Source organism: Malaya genurostris, chromosome 2, assembly GCF_030247185.1.
Source record: "Malaya genurostris strain Urasoe2022 chromosome 2, Malgen_1.1, whole genome shotgun sequence".
NCBI classification, from domain to species: Eukaryota; Metazoa; Arthropoda; class Insecta; order Diptera; family Culicidae; genus Malaya; species Malaya genurostris.
Window position 1 is genome coordinate 105005955 of NC_080571.1, and position 19483 is coordinate 105025437.

Here is a 19483-nt window from a genome sequence, read left to right on the forward strand (position 1 = left end):
CTTAAATTCAAATGGAAGGTCACTTACCTGCTATTGAATTTTATCCGGATCGAACTTCCAGCTCGGGAGTAACAGGGTAAAATATGCAAAAAAAAAAGTTCACTCGATTTTCTCATAGACCGATCACGATTATCGAAAATTTTGGAACCAGCTCTACGATCAACATCAATTTTGGTCGGATGAAATGAATGCCTCAATGAATAAACCGACATTTTGATATGTTTCTTGAACATGTGTGTGTCATGTCGGTTTTGAATGCAATCAGTAAGAATATCTTAAGCGGCAAGTGAATATTAAAATATTGAGAGAAAAGGGAATTACACATAATTAACAGTTTCTCTCTGGAGAGAAAGTATTGTATTGATGAGAAGTTTAGATTTTTTGACAATATTTTCGTCAATCCAATATGGACACTCCTTGTATTGACAATAATATTGTCTCGTGTAAGGGCCGCTTTAGATTTTAATCACGAATTTGAGGCTTTTTCTGAAAGTTTAAATTACATGCGCTTTCATTTTTATCGTGAATGTATGGATAAGATACGAATTATAACTAATCGCCTCGGGATAAATACGTTTTTTGCGAAAGTCTCAATCATTTTATAATGATACAATTTTATGATTCATCGTCATTTTTTGTATAAATCTATATTGCGTTGCGGCAAAACTGAATGAATCATAAAAGTTTATCATATTTCCTCGTATGTGATATCAATAAATGCTACGACATAGAAAATCAAAATGGCGGCCAAGATTTTTTATTCTAGTACAAGTTGTATTATTTATCAAAAGAACGAACACTAATTATAGTTGTCATAAAACTGGTAGTGATTGCAGAATCAATTAAAAAACTCCTGCATATTATTATCAGAACCATAAGGCATTCAAATTATTACTTGGGACGTGCTTGACTACCTCAAAAGCGTCTTCGAAGGTACGAGAAAGGCAAGCAAGTGTTATGAGTTTCCCTCATTGTTTCCAAAATTTGAAAAAACCTAATCTAGTTATTAATGGTTATCTCATAATGTTGAAAATTTAATCATATGGAGAATGTATTAAATGTTGTTGAATTTAGTAGTAAGTGCTGCCCACTCTTTCACAGGGCGAATTTGAAAATTCGCGACATAGTAAAGTAGGGCGTATTCACGTCGAAAGGGCATACATTACGATAGGCCCTTTCGAATGATTGTACATTATTACGAAACTTTTCTCTTGCATTTAAAGATAACGTAATATGTTTATGAGCCTTTTTAGAGAGAAAAAAATAATATCAGAAGGGGAATTACCGCGAGAATACTCTCTCAGCTCTCTCACGATTCAACTGTCAAAACTCAGAGTTAATTTTGTTTACAAACATTCGTTGTAACACGTGTACCGGCAAGCGATCTGATTTTACTAAAACAACCTAACTGTTTTCTGTAATCCAATATGAGTTTTGCTCAACCAAAAACTATTATAGACGAAGGCGATACTGTAATTCTTTACTTGACGATCACAAATGTGTATGCAATCGAAGCCATTCCTCAGATTAAAAATAAAAAAGGTGAAATGGTAGAAAATGTCTTCCAAACAAACTTCGGTGCTCTAAAAGTAAAGGATATTATCGGTGTACAGTACGGATCTAAAGTGAGTTGAATACATCAAGTTTATATGCTTACTTACAAATATTAATCACTTTTATTGCAGGTAGAGCTTTCTAAAGGATGGGCCCACGTTCTGCAGCCAAATCCTGAACTCTGGACCCAAACGTTGCCTCATCGAACCCAAATTCTGTATACCCCTGACATCAGCATGATACTCCACCAGTTGGAGATCAAACCAGGCAGTATTGTGATCGAATCTGGCACCGGTTCAGGGTCTCTGTCACATTATTTTCTACGTGCCATCCGACCTCATGGGTATTTATACACATTTGACTTTCACGAGGAACGAGCGCAAAAAGCTCAGGACGAATTCAATGCTCACGGTTTAGGTGAATATGTGAAGGTATGTGATATCTTTAAAATGAAACTCAGATTGATCTATGAAATTAATTACAGGTCACACACCGAGACGTATGTGAAAACGGGTTCGGCGACGAGCTGAATGGTACTGCTGATGCCGTGTTTCTGGATTTACCGGCTCCGCAACTGGCGATTCCTCATGCATTAAAAGCTCTTAAAAATCAAGGTTCGTTCATTTTTTTTTTTAATTTTCCGTTAATTTAGATCAAAACTAAATCTTCTTATTGAATCACATAGGTGGACGTATTTGCTCATTTTCGCCGTGCATTGAACAATCGAGTCGTGTGTGTGAAGCTTTGGAGCAAAACGGTTTCGTTGACATTGTAAACATAGAGATTCTGCAGGTGGAGGATATTGTAAAAACGAAAAATATTCCGGTAATGGATCTGGAATTTGTCAAACATAAGGTAAAGCTACAAGACTAAAACAATTGCAATAATTAATATTTTCAAACTCATTTCTAGAAAACGGCATTCGACAAAGATACCAAAACACCAAAAGACACTAAGAAGTACATCACTTCTAGTGCCCCAAATACCACGACTGGACATACAGGATACTTGACTGTTGCGGAGTTTCCGCCTTTATTCGCACGATAGCTTTAGTTTATTTTTTTATCTATGCACATTTTACGCAATTGTATAGGAATAATGATTATCAATACGTTCGGGTTAATTTATGCATCTGAATGAAGGAACTTTATTTGTACATATAACAAGATTATGATTGACAAATCCACCTAACTAAAACCACGGGAACCATCCAGAATACGCAATACCCAAAATAGATCTACTTGTTGCCGCTTCAAGTAAGCACTGAACTTGCTGTTCAACGGTCAAATTTCCATTTGGTAATGCAGGTTTGTCAATCTGCAGTAATTTCAAATAACCATCGAGAAACTCTGGGTTATGGGCCGCCTGTCCGAGTCGAATTTCTTCCGCTATCAGAATCTTTGGATTAGAACCATTCAGCTTTTGAATTGCAATATTAATGCGAGTTTGAGGATCCCAACTTAAAAAGCCTTTGCTGTCATCCAGGTTGAATCGGCGGCGTGACGATTCCAGCCAATCTAATGTCGGATCCCGTACGAATACTTCCAGGCATGACTTCAATATTTTCTTCTGGTTTCTCAAACAGGCCAGCGTGTAAACCAAACATTTGTGCATCAATCCGGATGTTCGCATTGGTTCCATCACGCTAACGAATTGTGGTGTCAATCGAAAAGGAACCATCTCCGGAATAGCCTGGTCACGTGTTCCGGCACCGAACGCCAATCCAAAATCGACTCCAGCTAACTTACCGTTGCTACGATCGATCAACAGGTTCGATGTGTGCCTATCACCTATGCCTAGAATCCAACAGGAAATGTTCATCGCCATTAGACTTTTAGCGAAATTTCCGCGCAAATTGTAGAACGATTCCGGCGACACGGTCATTTCGAAAAGTGCTCGCTTAAGCACATCAGGTTTGATCTTGTAGCACAGCTCATTGAATTTCTGCATGATCTGGAACAGTAGAAATCGAAAATTAATTAGAAATGCACTTACCGGTCTATTTTTCATTTATTAACGGAACAGTTTCGATAGAAATCTGATTGTCGAAAAGCTCAGTACTTAATTAGGGAAAAAACAATTTCCCTTGATAAAAGATCCAGCTTACCTTTTCGGGGCTGCTCACGGCAGCAACTTTTCCGTAAACGGCTGATCCTACGTGATCCACAGAAACACCCGCAGTTTGCTTCAAAAAATGACTAAATTCACGATTGATTACACCTGTTACATCACCATCGGGATTAAACCGTACCATCGATCGGACAGCGATACTCTTGATTGAGGATGTATTCGGCATCCATCCAATAAGACCGAAGTCGTCTCTGATCGGAACAACTTCATATGTTCTCACTGACAATTGATGGTCTTTGCAGTGCTGGTCGAGCGACAGTTGTGTCGATATAATTCCGAGTAATTGCTGAATGCGCTGGTCTTGTCGCAAATCCTCTCCATATTTGACCAAGAAATCATAAGTCTTTCCATCGCTTCCCATAATCTGAAGCCGAAGAGGTTTCCGAAGAGTAGCAAACATTTCTAACCTGCTGCAGACTTTAACAATTTTTACATGATTTAAAACATTTGGTTTTCGATCCTCATTGTATTGACCAGGCAACTCCAACATATCTTCTCGCTCACTAAAGTGATACTCAGCCAACCACGGAGAGTACCTACTCAGGTCGAGGGAGCTGAACTTCGGGCTAAATTGGTCTGCTTCTTTCATAATGTCATTCAACAGTTTCCAAATGGCATCCTTTTGAGTATCGAAGTCGTAATCAAGCAATTCAAGCCATTTCGTTTTCAAAGTTAGTATTTTTTTATGCTCACTCCCAAGATCCGGTGTAATATCAGGGAAGCAGTCCACCATCATTTCGGTTACCAGCTGACGAAACTGTTCTTTGTTGGCAATCGTTGATGAATGTGAAAGTTTAACCATCATAGCGGAAGCAATCCTCTTAACTTTCATACACGGAATAAGCACTTGGCAAAGTTCTTTAGTGAAACGATCCATCTTAGGAAAATCTAAGGCAGCCATTAATTTTGTAGCAAACATCCCCACCGGTTTGCCAGAGTTATCCTTGAGAAAATTTCCGTAAGATAGTTTAGTCGAATAGTAGAGTGCCATGGGATAACTGCTGGCAATTCGTAGCAACAAATCGGCAAGAAATGATTCGCTGGCATAGTCAACATACGACAGGATCTGCGGAATCCAACGTAGGAACATCCATTCTGGTACCGAACAGCTAGCTTCGACGAATTCTCGATGCAATGTACCATCCTGAAGATGTGGAAGCTGCAACAGACATGGGAAAAGCTGTCGCGCTGGTTTGGATCCGTACTGCATCGATGCCAGAAGTGATTCGATGAGTTGTCGTTCGAGGTCCGTGGTCTAGAAGAAATAACAGAAAATAGTGTAGGTTTCGGTGTCAGGCAACAAGTTTGGATACAAGATAGAACAATATTATGGCTACTAATAATTTCGACCAAATGCAAATGACTAAAACATTGTGGCGCTGCTTACGAGTCACTATGTTGCCATCCTTCCGAGAGAGAGAGAAAACGATATAACGAATAACGAATAACCAGTTAGTACAAGTTCGCAATCACGAGAACATACGCGTTTCAGAATCACAGAAAATAAAACTACTTCTTTTCAAACTAAACCGTCCTATTTGAAATTACGATCACTGTTCCCACAACGTGTTCTTGAAAATTTGTTGTAGTACAATTTGGATTTGATAATACGATCATAAAAGTTCGCTTCCGTGATTTGTTCGATACAATCACAAGTCGCTTAAGGTCGAGACCACAGAAACAAAGAAAAAAAAAACGATTTTAAGAAAGAAGATTGCGCCACAGAAATGATGGTCTGCCTTCAAACGCTAATCCTGTTCGAAAAGGCATATCGCAGAACATAAAGACTGTCCCTGAAAGTATGGACGCACTTTGATTTCGCTGTAAATAATTCACAAGTGTTAGATATTCAAATTTTATTCGATATACTGATAATATTAGACTACTACAACAGAATATTATTCTCAACATTTGCTACTTAGCCATTGTAGACTAGCTGGCGCACCTTCTCTTCTCATTAAATTCCGTACAGACTTCTTGACGACAACTTTTGACACTTTTTTCCAATCTTTTCCGAACTGTTGAATGGTTTCGGCAGCCGAGACATGTTCCCTAAGATGTGCCTTCGTTAATGCCCAAAATTCCTTCAATTGGTCGAAGTTGTGGGCAATTTGGTGGATTCATGTCTTTTGGGACGAAAGTGACATTTTTGGTAGTATACCATTCTACCGTTGATTTCGAGTAGTGGCAAGAAGCAAGATTTGGCCAGAAGACAAAAGTATCCTTGTGGCTTCGAATCATGGGTAGAAGTCGTTTTTGTAAACATTCCTTGATGTATATTTCGCTGTTCATTGAAGCAGTGGTGATGAAGGGTTTCGAAATCTTACCGCAGCTACAAATTGCTTGCCAGGCCATAGCTTTCTTACGAAATTTTTCGACATCTATCGATGTCTCGGACTGGTTTAACACATGCCCTTCTCGCACCGTATAATATTGTGGTCCCGGCAAGGATTTGTAATCGAGTTTCACGTAGGTTTCGTCGTCCATGATTATGCAGTTCAAATTTCCAGCAAGAATCGTATTGTACAGCTTTCGAACCCTCGGCCTGATCGATGCTTCTTGTTTCGGACATTTTGGTTGTTTCTGCTTCTTATAGGTTCGAAGATTCAAACGTTATTTAACACGAAGAACATTTGACTTCGAAGTGCCCACTTTTTTGGCCACATCCCGAACTGAAACCTTCTTTTGCTCGAACGCCTTCAGTATACGTTTATCCAACTGATGGTTAACAGGACCTTTTTTTCGACCCGTTTTCGGTTTATCCTCAAAGGTGTTATCCTCACCGAACTTCCTGATTGCATTTCGCACAGCTTTTTCACTTACTCTTTCCATTTTTGCTATCTTTCTCAGTGACAGTCCGCGTTCTGTGCACCATTTGTACACAATTTTTCGACGTTGATCTACTGAAAGTCCATGCATTTCGAAACAAACTAATGAAAACGAATAAACAACTGCACAAGTGGTTAGAGAAGAGTGTAAACAACAGGACGCAGCCATAAAAATTGACAGATTCTGAACCATTGCGAAATGGCAGCGGTTTTTGGTTGCGTCCATACTTTCTGGGACAGTATTTAGAGATTCTTTTCGTCGAGAAGGTCGAGTGGGTGCATTTTTCCCGGTTTCAGAAATTGCGTGGCCTTCGGTCTAAGTTTGTGAAAATTGACTCAGCTGTCTCTGAGAAAATAAAGAGAGTCCTGTCTTTGACCACTATTTCTGGCACTTCCGGAACCTGGAGCTGGGAACCGGTATGGATGAAATCGATTCGTTTGACCAGTAACTAGCATAAGCTATAATCTGAAACATTTGAATTTTTCCATTATCGCTTTAAATGACAGGTTGCAATTTCATATACGCTAAAATATATTCCCGGAACCGGAAGCCGGATTTGGATGAAATTCTTAATCAATGCATGGAAACATGATATTTTTCATTTGAATCTGAGTTTGCGAAGATCGGTCTAGCCGTTTCTGGAAGATTTCTGGTTTGGAGAACACGAGCACTTTTCCGGTACTTCTGAAACCAGGAACGATGATTCGGTACACCCAACATCAACATATTTGGTCTTTAACTAACCAGACCTATCTAGCTGAAGTATTGTTCGGTTAGTTCAAAGCATTTGGTTCGATTTTTTAGTGTAAAAAAACACTTCTGAAAATGAATTGTTTTTACTTATCAACCTGTAATTCCGAAACCTGAAGTCCTATCCGAATGCAACACGGTAGGGTTATATGGGATTGTAAGCCCTTTGGTTCGTAAACATTGAATGATCGGTCTCTGAGAAAATCTAGTGCATTTTTTTAGTTCATTTTGCATATTTTCCCCCGTAAGTTCGGAACAAGAAGTCGAATCCAGATAGAATTCAATTCAATTCAGATGACTATGAAACTATAAGGCCTTTAATTTAAATCTGAGTTGAAGAAATTCGATTATGCGGTATCTGAGAAAATCAATTCTTTTCAGTTTTATTGCTTTTCTTTCCGTTACCCCCGAACCGGAAGTTCTATCCGGGTCAAATTTAATAGCAGGCTATGACATCGAGACCTTTCATTAGAATTTAAGTTTGTGAAAATCGGTACAGCCATTTCCGAGAAAATCGAGTGCACATTTTTGTTGCATGCACACGTACATATATACACACACACATTTTGCGTACTCGACGAATCGTATATTCACGCAGAAAAATGGAGCATATTAGACTCGAATATATTGAGCCTTTAAGCAAAGACATCATATTTACAAGATATCCAGCTCTCGCATTTCCCGAACAAATCTTTGGCAACATCCTTTTTTTGCGACCATGGCGCCCTCAGGCGAGTCCGCATCGAATCACGTACATAGAAGTAGGGGAGAGAAATGTCAAATTCGTACGCGCCAAAATAGCAGCACTGCGCACCCATACAATTGACATGACATGTTGAATGAGACGCCGTGCGATGGCGTTGCTGAACTGAAGATTGAGATCGCTCCAAGCTGACAGGGTCTGCTTTAAGTCAACTTCAAACATTTGCTTGAATTAAATAGAACTATCTTTGAAATAAAATTTGAATACAAATGCGGATGGGTAATGTCAGAGACATAACTGGATGTCGTGAATGCGAAGAAAATTGGCAAGCTTTCTCCACATTTCCTTACATCACTTATTTGATGGATTGTGTGAATTGTGCAAGCATTCCCCTTTTTCACTACAAGAATTTGAAACGATGGATCTACACTAAAGTACGGATAAGTTACATCAAACATTCTGAGTAATTTTTATAGTTCTTTATAATAAAACTAGCGGACCCCTGCACACTTTGTAGCGTAATAATATTAGATTAGATGTAGAAAATCAAAACTACTTATCAATTTTAATGATTATTGTAGAAAAATATCATTATAATGCTCTATGATAGTGGCCCCAACCTTTTTATATCGTGGACAACAGGACAAAATATATAAAACCGAAACGCAAACAGGCAGCGTACAATTTACCGTCCGAAAAAAAAACTCAAAATTCACACTACAGACTCATAACGATTATTGACGGTAATAGAAAAGTTAAACGGATGAGAAAATATTGAAATGGCATAGCAGTGGACATCATTGGAATGAAAACTTTTTTGTTCTAATTTGCCATTCAAAATTGTTGTTTCGACAACTTTTAACTTTTTTGTGTACTTGTTCCTCTATTGTCTGCACTTTATTTTGTACTTTGTGTGCTTGTTTCTGTAATTTGTGTGTTTTTCCTGTACTTTCTGTGCTTGTTTCAGAATTTGTTCCTGTACGTTCTATACCTGCTCCAGTATTTTCTGTATTTGGTCCTGTAACTTTTGTACTTATATCTGTACCATCTGCTCATTCTGTACCTTTTTCTACACTCAATTGTGCCAGTACTTCCTTTACTTGTTTCCCCCATTTCTGTACTTGGTTTTGTACTTTCTGCACTTGTTCCTGTACCTTCTTTATTTTTTCCTGAACTTAGCTTCTGTACTTGTTCCTCTTATTTCTGTACCTGTAGCTGTCCCTGTGAATTTCTCACAGCTCAAAAATTATATTTGGATGGAAATTATTTCGAATACTCTTAAACTAGAATAATCGAACGACCCTCATGATTGCTCGAGATTAGTGAAGTAGACAATTGTATTTGATTCTCAACATTTTTCCCCAATTCAGGTACACACGTACACAGCAGTTTTCACCTGCTCTTAAAGGTCCCAAATGATTCAAGCAAAATACAACAAAATCATTTTGACGGTTTATGATCAAGAGAATGAATCATTCGAATAGGTAAAACATGTCGATGAGTTCCCAAATCTCGGTTCAATCGATGTAATTTAAAAACAGAAGGCAAACGGGATGGTTCGAGTACATTGGACGAAGCTGTTCATAGTTACTCAAATGCAAATAATTTGAAATTTCGGAATACTCTGGATTGATATAATTCGAATCGCGTTTGGGCAAATTGAAAACGTTGGACTCAAATAAATAACCGAATTTGCAGTTTGATGTAATTGACGAAATTTTCGAGAAAAATTTACACAGAATCCCGTCCAAAAAATTCTTCAAAGGTATAGCACGGGAAATGCTTATGCAAAATTTAAGCCGAAAAAAACAGAAAACGTCCTTCTAATTCGAATGGAATCGTTCCAAAAAGTAGAGAGCCGGTTTTGGTGTTTGAGCGGTCTTAATTTGAAGTGATAGCTGAGGTGTGCTGATCCTGTTGTCTCAGTGCATTGTGAAAGCAATAATTATATCTATCAAGAAAATATAATTCACATTTCTGGAATTTTAGGAAACGAATCAAAAAAAAATCACTTTCATTCCTTATAGTCGTTTTATAATTTGATTTCACGGTATTGAACCCAAATTTATATATCGGAAAATGGAAATCTGTGTGCTGTTCGTTTGGCGCCCTTACTTAATTGAACATGTGATTCGAAATAAAGTAACACGTGAATCAAGTAGGCTCAGTGAAATTTTTGCACAAATCAGCTCGTTTGGCGCCAAACGGTTTTATTAATAATCTAGTATTCATATTTTGCTCTCCAGCGGGCAGCAGCATTGCATAACTCGGTACGCGCCAAACAATCATTGGAGATCTAGCATGCATTGAATGGAAAATTTCCAATTCTAAACAAACCAATTTTCTAGTTTTTCTCTACTTTCCCGAAGGATTTACCTTATGTACTACAGCCTAAAACCTCCGCATAAACGTCACCTTTCGAACAAAAAAAAATATTTGAAGATCGGCCCACGCATACCAGAGAACATTAGCAACAACACTTTTTTCGCTATTATTTTATATATATAGAAGAAGAAGAAGAAGATAATGGTGGGTGGTTGAATTCGTATTTCGATGGACTTCCGTCATCCATTTCTAAGTTGACCTGTTGTCCGTGGATGAGATACTGATATGGTTGACGTAGGTATAGCGATCATAATCTTCCAATGAAAATCAATATGATATGAAAGTATGAAATATATCTACGGCTTTATACATTGATATTTCCAGCAAATGCGAGATCAATACATGTGCCTCCAAGCGCAGTAGCTTGTGAAGGAGCAGATTTCATATCCAACTTCGTATACTTGCTCAAGACATCAATGAATTTAATAATATTGTGTTTTGAGGCATCTGTATTGAAATCCCCCACAACTATCATCGGCATATTTTTACGAGAATATAACAAATGGGGCTTACTTGGTTTCTTAATCCGAATAGAAACTATAAATATATTTAGAAAAACACTTTTAAACAAATTTGGATTTTAACCGGTGTTAAAAAAATTCTTTCCTTTCGTGACATTTAAATCTGTATTTTTCACGAGAAATAAAATACAGATTAGGGGACGGGTATAGCGTGATGGGTAAGTCGATGCCTTTCACGCAGCCTGCCTGGGTTCGATTCCCAACCCCGCACATAGGGTCAGAAAGTTTTTCTGGCCCGAAGAGGCGAATGACATTGATGTTAAAGCTTCTATAATTGAAAAAAAAAAATACAGATTAATCTGTATATGTGAGCAGCGTTCCCATGACGACTTCCACTCGTAGGCTTTTGGTTTGGTTTGCAACACTGCCCGGCTACGACTGCTCTTCGGCACAATTCCGCTGTCCGGAGCTCACTTCATTCCAAAACCGTGAGGTCTAAAAATATTTTATGCCGATTCAGTTGTACATCAGCAGATATTGTGTTCTCTCGCTTAGAACGCGTTCTGATTAGCTGGTGCTGACATGGGTCAAACCAGGCAGGTTTTTCAAAAGTGTACCATTGAAACACTTCAATGTTGTTTCAATACACGTTCAAGTTGAAAATTTTCAAATCTATTGGTAGTTAGAGCTACGAGCTTTCAAAATATGAGAAAAGCAAACACGCGCCATGAGTTTTCCTCTTTGATACTCGTTGGTACCAAGCATACCAAAAGATTAATTTGGAATTATTTGAGATTATGTCATACAACTGAAAATTTTATCATACAATTATGATTTCCGATGGCATGTAGCAGAAATTATGTTGATACTTTAGATACAACAAGACATATTCACGATCAAAGACTACAAAAAGGGGACTTAGGGTAGAATAAACATGATATCGTTTTATGCGGTCCTCCTATATCCGTGGAATCGATTATGGAGATAATTTCACCAGTAAATGCTGTTTTCAATTGTAACATGCTCCCAAAAAACGACGCGTTTTTATCAAATTTTCCCCACTGTGCATTGTATGGAAACTGGCTTGAAAGACAAGCTCCCTATATATTGAATCACTTACTCTAAAAATCTCGAGATTAAAGCTGAACAATCCAAAAGTTAATTCGGATACGAAAGCTGTGAAACATTTATTTTACTTACCTCTCCAAGAGCCTCACGTTCAATTTCTTCATTACAGAATTGAGCCAACATAAAATGACAGTCAGCTAAGCGAACAGTTTCTCTCTCCTGGACCGTGCTGCTTTCCATTAAACATTTGCTTGTAATTTCGATTGATTTCAGCAAACATTCTTGCGAATACTGATTGAATGATCTGTCCAGTGGTTCTGTAATCAAAATCATTAAATCGGACTATTATTTTGAACATCACTTCCTCACTTACCTCTCTCAACGAATGGCAGAAATTTTCTAAGACCTTCAACATCCATCTGTGGATTGTTGCGCACAATATTTCGTAGTGTTTCCGACATCCAATATAGCTCTTGCAGCCCCTCGACCTTCACGTTCGCGTACCTGTCTAAATCGGCAGCTTCGACAACTGTCCTTAACCGTTCGAAATTTTTTCCCATTCGCTGGACCGTAGTAGTCGGATCTCCTCCACTTTCCATCTCACAAACTCTTCTCATTTTGAGCTGAGCGATTCTCCACCGATACCCGCTATCACTTTGTTCATCGGCCAACACTTCCAACCGTTTGATAACTTGACGAGTAAAGCGGGTGTTGTTTTGTTCGAATGCTGCATCCAACAGATGTAATTCCGCATCGAAAATCGATCGTTTCATCACACCGACGAAATCGATTTGCAGCAGCCGGTCGTCGGTCGCTCCTTCCAGTTTGGTTTCCAGTAAGTTCAGTAAAAACTTACGGTACGTTAGCAGAGCATCCCAAACCAACAACGAATCAGACGCGGTCGGAAATGAAGCTTGCCAATTGGCGACCAACTGTTTCAACTGTTTCTCTTCCAAATGGTTACCAAGCATTTCGCTGTAGGTGTGGATCTCGGCAACCTTTCTTATATCGAGCAGTTTTTGCACTCGTAATTTTGTGGCCATGTCATTCAGATAGCTCCACTCCTGTAGAAAATGGCGCAGCACTTGCTCAGAGTACATTTTGGCGCGGCTATATTCCCCATTGGCCAGCTGCAGCATTGTAATCTCTTCACCGAAATTGGTTTTCATGTAATCCATCCTGTCCGGAATACGCATCCATCCTTCCAACAGCCTAATGAAATCGCGACCGCGTTCATCTCCGGCTAAATTCAATCTTGTATTGCAGTGGAAGTAGCTGGGCAGAATGTTATCCATATTCCATTCATCAGTCCAGAACTCTTCGATGTTATCTTCGATTTGATTCTCCAAAATAACCAACAAATCCTCCCACATGCACATCTGTTCATAGCAGTTATAGTAAGATTGATAACAAAAATTTTGCTCCGCCAGGCGATTGTAATTTTCAAGGATCATTGTATGATACAGATCTTTGGCTCGGTAAAAGTTTCCGATACTTTCTAGTTCGATCGCTTGCTTGAGCCTAGTGTCGCTGTCCATTTTGTCTGAGAAAATATCGCCCAGAACATCATACTCGTTCAACATATGATACAGTTCAGCTAGCTTTATCCAGTGGACGGCTTCCATAGTAACTGCGGAGCTGCGTGAAACGATGGATTCATCAGGAAAATCGTATTCGTGTAACTTGCTTTCCAGATATAACACTCCGATGTCCATCATGTTAGCTCCACTGGCAACTGTAGCAACGCTATCGGCCGACAGATCAAATATTCGCGGCCGTTTCATTGCCATTTCAATGAGAGCTCCGAAAACATTCGGGTCGCAGCTTTTGGTTTCCGTTAGTATTTTCTGAATGGATCGACTGATAGCAAGGATCGTTTCATTCGCAGGGTGTTCATTGTGTTCCCATTCGTCCAAAATGCCAGTGAATATGGAAACGAATACCTGTCGTGCTAGCACGGGATCGCGTCTGCATGCTGCCTGCAAAGGTAACAGCAGAGCTAAGCTGTTTATTATAAGATCAGGGAAATCGCCAATTCGGTATCGACGGTAGAGGACTACCTCGTCCTGTTTTTTCTTAAGGGTATCGTATTTTTTGACGGCTTCGTAGCTATGGCGCTCTATAGCTCGCATAGCCTGATCACGTGTGGATCGTTCTTTGTCTTTGAGGATTCGTTTGCGGAGGCTATCGTAGGATTTGGAACTTTTCCCAATCGCAGGTTCAGCTCCTGCTGCTGTTCGTCGTGATCGTCGATCCAGAATGGGAGGATTTACTTCAAACAGCAAAGAGTTTTGGGTGGGTAGTGTGAATGTGCTCGAAGTTTGGCTCATAACAGTGGGATCTAGAGTAGGTTCGAAAGCATTATCGCTAGCTCTGAACTGGGTGGCCTTGATCAGCTGTTCCATTTGCGAACCATCGGATGCCGTGAAGTACCGCTGTTGTGATTCCACGAACAAAGGCACCGAGGCAATAGAATTTCGCTGATACCATCGCGTATCGATGGAATACTCTTTCAGCTTAACATCTGCTTCGTATTCGTGCTGGAAGATTTGTCGCTTCGACTCCGGATTCTTTATTGCAGGACTCAACAGAGTTTGTATGCCGAAACCTAGCAAATTTGCTTCCTGTGATGGGTCGTACAAATCAGCTAGAATACGTTCAAATCGGGCATCAATTTCTTCCGGGAAGCGTGAAGCATCCGTCCAAAATTCAAAGACATGGCTCTGGAGTAACTGATCCGTATCGTTCAAACCGGCCAGTAGAGCTTTCCTAAGTTTCTGTTTGGTATTTTCTGGTTCTTGAAGACAATTCTCATGGATGAAAATCAGTATTTCATACACCACATCCCGAACCTCGGACCGATCGTTGTTGATCAGAGAGATAACATTGTCGAGTATATCGTCCAGATTCTGAGTTGTCATCAAGGATACAGACTTATTGATTAAGTGTAGAGCGAGTAACTGATATTTACGATCTCTCAGCAATCCTTTCAAGTCTAAGGAAATTAGTTCACGATGAACCTGTTCTTTGTAGGCCTCTACTCGCGATAGCAACATCTCCAGAAATATTTTCTTCGAAGCACCAGTCGCATTAGGTATAGCGTGCGAAACAATAGACAGAAAAGAATCAACAATCGATGGAAAAGTTTTATGAATGCCATATATAATATCCATAAACTTGTATTCGTGTGTTTTTCGTATCGCCAAAAGTTGTACCACAAATTCATTCTGATATCGTTCATCCTCGGTCTGTTCACCTGCCGGATATAGGAGACTCAAACACATGCCCATCAGTTCCGAAGCAGGTCGATAAACAGCAGTCTTCTCTGAATCCAAACATCTAAATATTGCTCTTATAAAGTCGAACTTAGATGTTTCCGTCCACGGAACGAGTCCGTTTGCTAGCACAACGGCGTTCAGCTGCAGACCACAAAGATTTTGCTGGGATTCTGGGTCCTGAGCCGGTCCGATCATATCGTACAGTAGCTGTACTGGTATGCTGATAACGCCCTTCCATTGTTCGATCAAATTCTTCGTTAGCTCGAGATTCAATCGAAAAACTTCTTTTCTAACATGAAAGCAATTCCGCATTACGAATTTTACCAGGCTAGACGCCAAAGCGATCTCATCCAAACTTTTCGGCTGGTAGACCTCACTCCACTCCAGTATCAGTGCAATTAGATCGGTTACAAAAGTATTCAACTGAGCAGCAATACATTCATCAACGATAACCTGCATCAGTGGAGGAACAAGCGTACTCGCATATGGCTTCAACCACTGGCGGGAGTTGTCTATTACTTTTACCAGAAACAACCGAACGTTTTTGTGTTGCTGTTGATCACGCACGGAAGCTGCCAGAAATTTAATCCATGGTGGCGGTGCAACACGACCCTCTTCCATCGTCGGAGTAATCTTATTTTCGTGCATGTGCTGAATAACGGCACAGACCGTAGCCATGACTTCGTGATCATTAATCTTCGACTGTTCAAGTGGTACCGAATATCGACGATGAATTTGTTGGGTCAATTCATCAACCTCCCTAGCGGCTACCTCCTGTGTCGATCGTACAACTGAATAGTTCAAATCAAGTTTGGTAACATCCTGGCTCAGCGAAGATTCAAACACACTGGTCATTTGAATATACTTGAAAATACTGGCGGATTGTCCAGATGCCGAGTTTAGTCTACGGATAGACACAATTTTGTCCTTAATCTTTGGATAATCTTCCAGTTCTTGGCTGGTACAATCATACAATCGATCCTCCGAACAGTTGATGAGTTTCCTCCAGATGAACTCATTTTTTTCGTGACTTTCTCGGAACAACAGTACATTATACAACTGCAGATCTTCCTTGGTATTGCTAATAATTGCGGCCAGTGCTCGGTACGCGGCACACTGATACTTACGGAACAACTCGGCAGTCGGTGAGTCCGGCGTGAGAAACACCTCAGTGCGACACGCATAGGCTTTCTTTGTGAAGTCGGTAATCATTTTATTTCCAGGAGTTTTCTCTGTTTCTCCGTACAATGCTTTGGTCACCATACAATCTTCGTTTATAACCATACTTCGGGGTAGAATTGCGACATACAGTTCGATTAACTGATAGCCTCCGAAACGATTGACCAGCGCCTGTTCAGCATCCCATCCAGCTCCGTACTGACCGTAGTTGCTGCGAATCATTTCATAGATTCTTTTGATGAATAATTTATAGAATGCTAGTATGGTCTCAACACTTCCCTGCCGAATTCCAGTGATTAGGAACCGCTGCAGCACTGTTAGTCGAATACTGGGCTCCAAGGATTCATCGCAGAACTTCAAAAATATCTGCTTCAAATTAGAGCATTGTTTACTGCTATTCTGCACTCGTATGTACTCTCCCAATGCGGTACGAATTTTCTGTTCGGCAATATGGTCCGGATCCGCCGCAGTGGCATTAATAACCGCTTCCAGAATTACCGGGGAGCGTGAAACAACCATTGCATCCAGCAAGGCTACGATGCAGCTTTCGAAACTAATTCTTTGCATGCTGCTGACACTGAATTCCGACGAGCGCAGCGGGAAGTGTTGGTCCTGTAGTCTTCGAAGAGCTGCCGAGACCAGGCCCGACTCGAGATCCGTGTCTCCAACCAATGCTGGTAGTAGAAATAATGCTTTTGATTTCAGATCCAGCTGGTTTTGCGGATTTTCTATTAGAGTCAATAGCCATTGTTGGAACCCGATCGCTTTCCGACCGAGTTCATTAAGGGAAATCGGACTTGCCATGGCAACATTGGACATGAGTTCGATCAAACGTAAATCAGCGGAACCAAATTTGTTGTCTACCTGCGAAGCTATCCCGGTTATGATTTCCCACGAATTCAAAAAGTGTTCGGTGATTGCTTGCAAGATATTAATCTGCAAACGTTTCTTTTGGTAGCTAAACTCCAGAAAATGGCAAAACATTCGTATAACCATTGAAAATGTTTCAACGTTCAAACATCCGACCAATTTATCCAAACTACCTGGTATCTGTTGCAAAACGTGCTCATAAATTGGTTCCTCGAACGTGTTAGTGAAATATTCTCCGTGAAGAATTACAGATTTGTCGGACTGTTGAAACAGTTGCAATTTCCTACCGTCGAGCACCAGTTCCATTAAAAGCTCTATGGCGGCCGGTGATTTGAACAGCACTGCAGCACGTAACACAGTTGCCGAGAACTTCCTCACCGAGGGAGTGAGCGTAACATTGACGAACTCCTCAGTGCGTTTCCTTTTCAATCCATCGAACACATCATGAATTAATTTATCCGACACCGTTTCCAGGAAGGCATTGGTGTGTTCACCAAAGTGCTTCTTATATATTTCGTATCTTTTGGCAATTATAAAAATTCCCTTAACATAATTACTGTCCTCCAGTCCGATGGTCTCTGCCTGCATCAACTCTTCCAATCGATCCGATAGATCTTTGATCGTACGACCGAGCTTCACCGAAACATTTCGATACACTTTTTGTTTGAAATTGATATGCCCAAATCTTTCAATCTTCGTTAGAAGTTCTTCTACTTTTTCCGAGAACTTTGCAATTGTGTCCTGACTCGACTTGAAATCAAATCCAATTCTCTGCGGCTCGAAAACTAAGTCGACAACAAAATTCAACACAGCGTCCGAATTCCAAAAGCTCTCCGGAACGCTACGACAGCATTGTTGCGGCAGAACAGTAACCAACAGATCAATGATCCTTACTGCTATTGTACACTTCAGCAGATGAAACTTGATAACCTTTTCGGTGCATACGCGAAATTCGATGCTACTGTGGCTTTCCTCGATAATTTCCGGACGAAGTAACGACATGAGATCAAACATGGTAGCGTTAACAACAGAAGATAAAAAGTACTCCACCGCTTTGAAAAGCTTCGATTGTTCTAGGAAGGCTTCCGAATTAGAAACGAAAGAGTTCTTCAACAACCAGTGGTACATGTCCAGAGAAGAGCTAAAGTACTCCAACCAAACATAAATGTTTACTATCACTGGTAGTTTGTTGTCGACAATGAACTGAAGATTAGGAGAACCACGAATTCCGTAGATTAAGTCCGAATGATCACATATGTTTAAAAGATCCTCACTATTCGAAAATTTTCGCACAAATTCTGCTCCGGACCGACATCCATCCACGGCACTTGCTAACTTCGGGAATACTTCCATACATTTGTGTCGGTAACTTGTTTCCTTGGAACTACACTGTTTCAATAACCACACCACCAAATCCTTCAGCAATCCACCTCGAAATTCTTTAGGTACAATCCGAACTGCACTGGCTCTGTTAAACAAGTCCTTCCGAATAATCAACACCCGCACCAGGTGATCAATCGTTGCGGACACTTGCTCCAGATTAGTAGTGGAGCTATCAAAATCTTCCGTCATGATGAAGTTCACACTGAATGCGAAAAATAGAGCGAACCAGTTCCTTTCAATGTGCGTTTCTTCTTCCCGCAACACCCGGTAGATATTATTGAATGCCAAAGCTGCTCCCTGGCGCCGGTTGGGGTTCGAATCTAGGCAATAGGTTCGTAACTTTTCCAGTATTACCTTCAAATTAATGCTAGCCAACGCAGTCTGCTGTCCGGGTAGAGTTTGTTTGATAGTCCATAGCAAAAACTCCCGAATGCACCGAGCTGCCAGATCGCGAATGCTAGTATCGGTGGGATGAGATATCGAGTTCATGAGACAGTTCGCCAACACCTCCGTACCTTTCAGGCTAATCTTGGACGGTTGTGTCAGATAATGGATGAGTTGGAAGATCAGCGGTTCGAACATCTGACACACAGCGATGTCCGGGTCTGTGCAGAGCTGCAACATATGGTTGCAGAGTTCGGACCTGCAATGGTCATGAGGTGAAATATGAAAGTAAATTGGTTACGAGGAAAGTTACACAGTTTTGATCTATGTTTGAGTTGTAATCTTTTCTAAATTATTCTATCCTGATATTCTAAGCTCTCTATTATATCAAAAAAATACTTTTTCACACGTGAAGTAATGGCATGTTTTATTGAACTATTAATTTGTATATTGAATTTACAAGTAAGTTTAAAGTTGTTTTCCGGAATCATGATTTTACAAAGTTCATT

The 19483-nt window shown here is 40.1% G+C and overlaps 2 protein-coding genes across 4 annotated transcripts in view; one reads left to right on the forward strand and one right to left on the reverse strand.

Annotated features, from left to right (window-relative positions):
* The first annotated feature begins 1365 nt into the window (after positions 1 to 1365).
* LOC131428194 (tRNA (adenine(58)-N(1))-methyltransferase catalytic subunit TRMT61A) lies at positions 1366 to 2725 on the forward strand. Its single transcript, XM_058591923.1, has 5 exons — positions 1366 to 1625; positions 1686 to 1985; positions 2039 to 2168; positions 2240 to 2409; positions 2467 to 2725. Exons 1-5 carry the CDS (start codon positions 1428 to 1430, stop codon positions 2599 to 2601), a joined length of 933 nt encoding a protein of 310 aa, XP_058447906.1. The 5' UTR covers positions 1366 to 1427; the 3' UTR covers positions 2602 to 2725.
* LOC131428193 (DNA-dependent protein kinase catalytic subunit-like) overlaps positions 2668 to 19483 on the reverse strand; it is a 30561-nt gene continuing 13745 nt past the window's right edge. For all 3 annotated transcript variants that reach the window (XM_058591920.1, XM_058591919.1, XM_058591921.1), the window contains 4 exons: positions 12254 to 19233; positions 12013 to 12197; positions 3662 to 4939; positions 2668 to 3507 (listed from right to left, as the gene is read on the reverse strand). In XM_058591920.1, the coding sequence (XP_058447903.1) occupies positions 2746 to 3507; positions 3662 to 4939; positions 12013 to 12197; positions 12254 to 19233 (9205 nt within the window). In that variant the 3' untranslated portion in view covers positions 2668 to 2745. The remainder of the gene's footprint in view (positions 3508 to 3661; positions 4940 to 12012; positions 12198 to 12253; positions 19234 to 19483) is intronic.